At 41.7% G+C, this 7,500-nt stretch overlaps 1 protein-coding gene across 1 annotated transcript in view; it reads right to left on the bottom strand.

Moving 5' to 3' along the window:
* scfd2 (sec1 family domain containing 2) overlaps positions 1-7,500 on the bottom strand; it is an 80,079-nt gene that overhangs the window by 57,773 nt on the left and 14,806 nt on the right. The window contains exon 4 of the mRNA XM_030771682.1: positions 3,818-3,993. Coding sequence (XP_030627542.1) covers positions 3,818-3,993 — 176 coding nt within the window. The remainder of the gene's footprint in view (positions 1-3,817; positions 3,994-7,500) is intronic.

The following is a 7,500-nucleotide window of genomic DNA, read 5'->3' as shown; positions in this document are numbered from 1 at the left end:
AAGCCCTGTCTGTCTTTTTAAGCATAACCACACATTTACTACAACATTAATGAATTCCAGCTTCACCTAAGAGAGTGGTGAGAAAAAAAAAAAAAAGCCCAGTATTTCTTTCATTAGCATTCTTTTGTTCACGCGTTCACTTCCACAGAAATCAGACAGTGAGTCACACCACAGAGACTGGATTAACTCTGACATTGACATCATATTAAACTAGGAGAAGATTATTCTACAATACAATCACTGACAGAGGGTGACTTACATCATAAAAGTGTGTTTTCGACGATGACTGCCACATGGCATTAACGTGGGCGCACGCACACACAGACACACACACACACACACACACTCAGCTTCAGAAGAGCTGGCTATGTCCTGGCCAGTGAGGTTACGGGAAAAGGTGAAAGAGAGTACTTGTTGACAGCCCCCCTTGTTCATTCCACTCCACCCAACACTCCCACCACACACCAAACCACAAACACACACACACACCAACATAAAGACAAACACATTCAGCTGACCAACTGACCAATCCCAACACACACACACACACACATTAAGTCCTGCTCCAGACACACATGGCTTGTCCATCCCTCAGCAGTGGGTTTAACCTAAACCACTCAATCACACTCATTCAGAGAGTCATCTCTACCCGGCCTCTGTCTCCCTCTCTCTCTCTCATGCGCTCTCTCTCTCTCTCTCTCTTCCATACCACACAGTCTTAGAGTACCACTCTGTAGGGGGTTGTGTGTGCGTGGCAGGGCCAGGCACAGAGAAAACCATGCTGTTCTGTCCTGAGGTAAAAATCAAGCCATGACTGTTTACTTGGGCTGTGCTCTAGAACCACACTCGGCAAACATCATCAGTGACCATAGAAACATCCCTCAGCGTATGAGGACCAAACATACTTCAGAACTATAGTAAACACATAGAACAGGATTACTGTCATCGACTAGAACCACAGCAATGAGAACCGTGCATATTATAACGCATACAGACAGTCTACTCGGGGAGGGAAAACCTGACACAATGTGCAAACCAAACCTGCCCAGTCATTATAACATCATGCACTTATTCACTTAGCTGCTCTTCTTCTGCAGAGATACTTAGAGGAGATGGATGAGAAAGCCTGAAATGGTCTATATGCTATATACACTATTTTATACAGTATACAGTAAAAAGAAGTTAAGGGAAATCAAAATATTTAACAATAAATCCATTAATACAGTCGGACTGGGAATGTACGTAGAGGAGTATAATGAAGTCTTTCAAAAAAAAAAAAAAAAAGGCATAATTGTCCCACAGCATTCCTCTGTAATAAGTCAAGTTCAGAAGTGTAATTGCAGTAATTACTCCAAAAAAAAAAAAAAAAGCCATATTGTTCAAACCTGAACATTTGCATCCAGTAGGAAAAAGGTCTAGTGACTTATGACCATGAAGATTCTCCTGAATAAACACTTAAACGCTTCACAAACTGTCACGAACGGCAGTATGGCACCTGTCTGCTCTGCAGTACCAGATCTTTTCAGGGTAAATCTGTGTGCTAGTGCACATTGAAACTGTAAGGGTTTTTCAGTACGTGTGATGTGGTTTGAATGGGTTTTTTGGTATATTTGTGATGCATGTTTGTGCATGAGAACGGGTATTGTGGTGTTTATCATTTTTATCGAGCATACTGTAAAAGAAATATTCCATACAGAGTCACCGGTTTGTGTTTGTATGGCTCCCGTGGTGGAGCTAGTGAGGCGTTTGCTCCATGCAGGAGAGCAGCCCCATTAAAAACAGGCCTTTCCAAAACTCAATTACAGTTCCTGCATCTAGGGAGCCAAAGAGAGAGAGAGAGAGAGAGAGAGAGAGAGAGAGAGCACTTTTCTGGACAGAAAACGAGGGAAACTAATATAAACAGAGGGAAAGAGAAACACAAAAATCTTACTTCACTTCATTTCTTAATAAAACTCTACGACTCGCGTTACGGGAAGTGTTTGCTGTATAAACATACATTTACACGATATGCCCGACGCACAAGTAAAGGGCTTGATTGCTAAAGATTGCATTATAATTTCAGGATATCAACGTCTCAAAATCAAACCCTTTTCAAACACATATAGAGGCAAACATTGGTGTGGAACCACTCTCAGTGTTTTCACACAGACCAGCTTACACAGGCTCCAAAACTTCCACTCTCACAAACTGACTGAAAAAGAGCTCTGTTCACTGGAAAGAAAAACTCACTACATTTTTATCACCTCACCATAACACAATCAAAACAAACAGCAAAGAGATACATTATTTCTTTATTTCAATCAGTTATCCTCGGAGTGTGACCTTTGTACGTTCCTCTGTAAATGAAGAAAAACGTAGCAATATCTTTCCCTTATTTTGGTTTTATGCTGTTATTTCAATTCTGGCTGTACTGAAATCTTCAATATCAACATCTTATATTGCATATCGCTTGGTTCCATGTGTCTCAGACTCCGTAATGATCTGGCAATGACTTAAACTCTTATGGTGTGTAGACAATCTGTCCTCATATTCAGATAACAACTGAAAAATGCAACTCTGTTTTATCACAAATACACGGTCGTTACAACAGTTCAAAAGTGTGAGAGATTCTCTCACTTAATTAATCTGAAAACAGAGTCATTAAGGAGAGGAGTGAAAAACTAGGGTGACAAATTCTGAATAAAGGCTGAATTATTGACTTGTTTTGTTTGTTTGTTTGTTTGTGTATATAATGTGATCTTTAGCAGACTTACCCATAAGTACCTGGGCTACTGCTGCTAACTAATGTCTCTATCTTTATCCTTTCTTCTTTGAAAACTCCTCCAGCCAAACCATCAGGTTTATAACCCTCTTTGTACATTTCTCTTTGGCATGGTCTATCTGGCAAGAATCCCCCCCCCCCCTTTTTTTTCCCTCCCCTTGTGATTGACTTTAACAAGTTCCTAAAAAACTGTGCAGCCCTGCTGGTAACTTTACAACTCCGGGAACGAAACAACTCCATTGAAATGGAGTCAGTGAAATGCAACGGTGGAAGAGAAGGTGAATATGAGCTTGGAATAATTATAGTCCTGCTATGGGGCGTGCACAAACTCTGGTGCTGTGTATTTTCCGGCTCTGTACGCCGTTCGAGCGTGGTGACATTTACAGGTTGTGTAACTGGGGTACGTTTACAGTGTGTAATAACATGGGCAAAAACAAATGGCACAAACTGACTGTGACTTTCTATTAAATCATATCTTTAGAAAAACTTATAAAATGTGTCTGTCCAGAATTCTCTCTGAATGTCTCTTCGACAGAGCCCCCCCCCCCCCCCCCCCCCCAACTGTCCTGACCTCGATCCTGGTCCTTCTCCATCTTACACACACACACATCCGTCATGAACTGGTCCCAGTGCGAGTATTTCCTGTTCACCTTTACACCCCGCAAAAAGGCCAAACACGTTCTGAGGAGCTCAAAACAAGCCTTTAAAAGCTTAAACACACAGCAGGAGGAGGACTTGCTCCAGACGTTTACAGAATCCAGCATTTTTTCCTCATAACACAACTTAGTGTGTTTACAGAAGGCAGGGGCTTGTGTTTCTGTCCGTTTGACTGTTTATGACTCAGTCCGGTCTATAGCACCACCTGTACAACCTGACAGCACCGTGACTGTATCTCCTCCCTGTCCATACACTAACAGACAGAGAGGGAAAGACAGAGAGACAGAGAGAGACAGAGAGAAGCAGAAGGAGACAGAAACAGGCTGTACTAAGTTCTGTGCGTCTTTACCAGTTACGTTCTGGAAACCTGACTTGTGTGAACTGTGCCATACGGCTGACCTGCAATAGGAGTCGCTCGAACGCGAGGCAGGCGTCCCAGCGTGACAGGGCGGGATGGCGCAGGGTCTGAGCTGTGGCGAGGGCCAGCTGTAGAACCCCACAATGGTTTTCTAGAGCATTCCAACTGCTCCGAAACAACTGGGCATAGGAGGAGAGCTGTTCGGGCGTCACACGTCCTGAGAGAGAAAGGGAAAGATACAGCATTCGTTCTATCACTGATAAAGCTTAATCTAGTAATCAATAGACAAGTTTTACTACTGTATTTGAGAAGGGAGCGCTAAACAGAAGAATGTACAATGACTGATTTAAACATGGCTCACATGCCCATACACACATACACCCACGCACACATGCATGCACACATGCACACGTGCACACGCACACAAACGCACTTGGAGTGAGAGGAAGATTGGAACCCATGCAAGAACAAATACACAAGTCATTGCGAAGAACAACAGTTTCTGCAGTATACAGACCTATGACACAGGAATGTGTGTGATACCACAGCATAGCATAATATTATCACTACAAAATGACTCCAGAGCAGGATATGTGTGTGTGTGTGTGTGAGACAAAGAGTGTACCTAAGTGATCTAATTTTTTGCAATAACAAACTATCTACGTGAGGTCACAAGAATATACCTCACTCACACCTAACGCCATGAAATAGAACATTAACATTAAGTAACTAAATCCGATGTGAGCAAACATGTAAAGTGTTCCGTGTAAGTGCTTGTGAATGCGTAAGTATGTATGAATATACAGTTTGCACTTTTTCGTTTGAGTTGGTGCGAGCCATTTATTTACAAAACTGGCAGGGCAAAGAAGAACATACACACACACAGTCCAAGTTTAATTCCCTCATCTTGTATACGCACACACTCACAAACACAAACACACCTATCTTCCAACTTCAACTCCCCCCTATTACACCACATTTCTTTAGGATCAACTGGGACACAGGAAAAGGAGGCAGCGACAGAAAAAGAAAAAGAGAGAGAGAGAGAGAGAGAGAGAGAGAGAGTGTGTAAAGTAGGGAGGGGCGGTAAGAGAGAGAGGGTTACTATGACATTGAGGGAGCCTGGGGGGTTTAGGGGGCTGTGCATTAACAACCCCAAACGCCCACTTCACCATGTTGATGCTTGGAACAGGGAACAGATGTAGGAGTATTTCCTGTTAGGCAGTCCAGCCAATGTTTGCTTTAGTATGGCCAAACAGATGAGTGCATGGAGAGACAGATGGACCAAATGAAGAATGGTCCAGAGGCTTCTAGAACACCACTGCACTAATGTTAGAATAAAATTCACTTTCTAATATAGGCTGCCATTCCATGTATGCAGCCTGGCTGTTTTTATTGTTCATATTTAAATGAGAAAATTCATGTCCCTTGTTAAAAGCCAAGCGTTTAGCCTTGTTTTTATTTACAAATGTAGACACCTGGTTGGCGGACAACTGATTTTTTGGGTGCTGCACTGTACTCTACTTCTCTCATGAAGCAGCACAATCAATAACTGATTCTGTTCATTAAGAAGCAATGATTTATGGGCAATGTAGTCTCACTTGTAAGCACAGGCAAACTTAAGGTCCTCGCGGATAAATCAAGAAGAAAAATGAGAAAAAAGAGAAATGGTGGCATTGTATATAAAAGGCCAATGAGATTTCTCTAGTGCATTAAAATATTACTGAAAAAAAAGGATTGTACTTAAGAAACATCCAGACTCTGAAAAGGTCTATTGTAGACTGAGTCAGCAGTTAAAAGCCCTGGCAAATGACCCCAGAATCAGTTGTAATGTGCCAACCATAATTCAGCTAAAGACAGGGGCAAAAATAGTAGGGCAAGAAAGTGAGAAAGAAAGTGAGAGCGAGAAATGAAAAGAGAGGGAGAGACAGAGAGAGAGAGAGAGAGAGAGAGAGAGAAACAGTGACAAGCAGTGTGTTTATGCCTGTGGGGGTATAGAAGAGTGGGAGAAAGGTCTTTTAGCGATGAGGGTTGAGAAAGTATTGGCCAACCATAACAAAACCTTGGATTAAGCTGAACTAAATGAAAACAGGGGATAAGTGAAGAAGATTGAGGGCCAATCATAATCTAGTCCTGAAACATGGGTTAAGGGAAAGATAAAAAAAAAAAAAAAGAAAAAAGAAAAAAAAAGACAGAGCCAACAACAATTCACCATTCAAACATGTATGTAGCCCTGGAGCTAAGTGCAGACACCCAAACTAACAAACTTTTCTTTTCGACTTTATTATTGTTCACTAAAGAGCATTGTTATCATACAGGGAAGGAAAAAGCCTAAGGCTTAGAGCTCAAGCCACAATCAGACTCAAATCATTTACCAGACAAAACAACACAGAAAAAGTGTGTGTGCGTGCGCGTGTGCGCATGCATGTGTGTGTGTGTGTGTACGTGTGTGTGTATGTATGTATGTATGTATTTTCTTATGTTTAATATGTGTGCAGTGTGACAGTTCTGGCACAGGTTGGTTCTGTTGGCCTAGAGATCAGGAAATAGCTGTTATTTGATGCATTTGTTTGGCTGAGGCTTCGACATGTATGAGCCTGTGTGTGTGTGTGTGTGTCCCATGATTGCTCTCACTCTCTCTCTCTCTCTCACTCTAAATGATGCATTCACAGTGTAGTGGGAAAACAGACCAGCATGTTGTAGAAACTGAATAGGTTCTCTCAACAAGTGTCTCCCCAACGTAATATACACACACACACACACACACACACACACACACACACACAACACAATGAATTCAATAAGATGAGAGTGTGATGAAAACGTTCCAGTCCTGGCTGCCTACATACTGCACTGAGTGTAAGCAAAGTTCTCTCTCTCTCTCTCTCTCTCTCTCTCTCATTCAAAAAATTACAATAAAGTATCCATATGTTACTGCTTTTTCTCTCTCTCTCTTTCTGTGTGTGTGTGTGTGTGTGTGTGTGTGGCATCTGGTGAAGCATCACTCTATGGCTATAATCCAGAAACCTTTCCTCAGCATCATAACTCAAACAAACACACACACACACACACACACACACACACACACATAGAGGGTTCTATGCGAGAACATGAATGTCTCCACTCTGCAATATTGTGAAAGTGAGAGTGTCTGTGTGTGTGTGTGTGTGTGTTCACATATTTATACCCATCATTGCAGACACTTTTCTTCAACATACAAAACAACAGAGCTTCTCAAGAACATGTGTGTATGTATGTGTGTGTGTGAGTCTGAGCCAACATGTGGTTCACATTTCCTCTACAGCCACATGGGCATATTTGCACAGCTGCAGTTTCAAGTCTTTTCTACAGGGGGCACTGTGGATCTTTCTCTAAAATGTGTTTTCTCATCTTCTACCCCCTTAGATTCTTTCCATCTCTCAAACTCTGTCCCTCTTTCTTCCCCACTCTCTAAATATGTTCATAAAGAAACCAACGCTCGTTTAAAATGTCTGTGTAAAAAACAGTCTACGGCGATTATCTTAGGTGTATATGAAATACTGTAAATCCACAGCTTAATATGTTGTAGGGATTTTTTTTTTAACAGATTGTGTTCATTTGTTACATGGTAACAATTAAATAGTCATTACAAAGCTGCGCATTTGCAAGGTACTGAACCTTCACTAATTGAACATAAACTCTGTCACAATTCAAAACAACTGCTGACAAGCAGACTTTTTCATTC

This window comes from Chanos chanos, chromosome 4, assembly GCF_902362185.1.
Source record: "Chanos chanos chromosome 4, fChaCha1.1, whole genome shotgun sequence".
Taxonomy (NCBI): Eukaryota; Metazoa; Chordata; class Actinopteri; order Gonorynchiformes; family Chanidae; genus Chanos; species Chanos chanos.
This window is presented reverse-complemented; position numbering and strand designations above follow the sequence as displayed.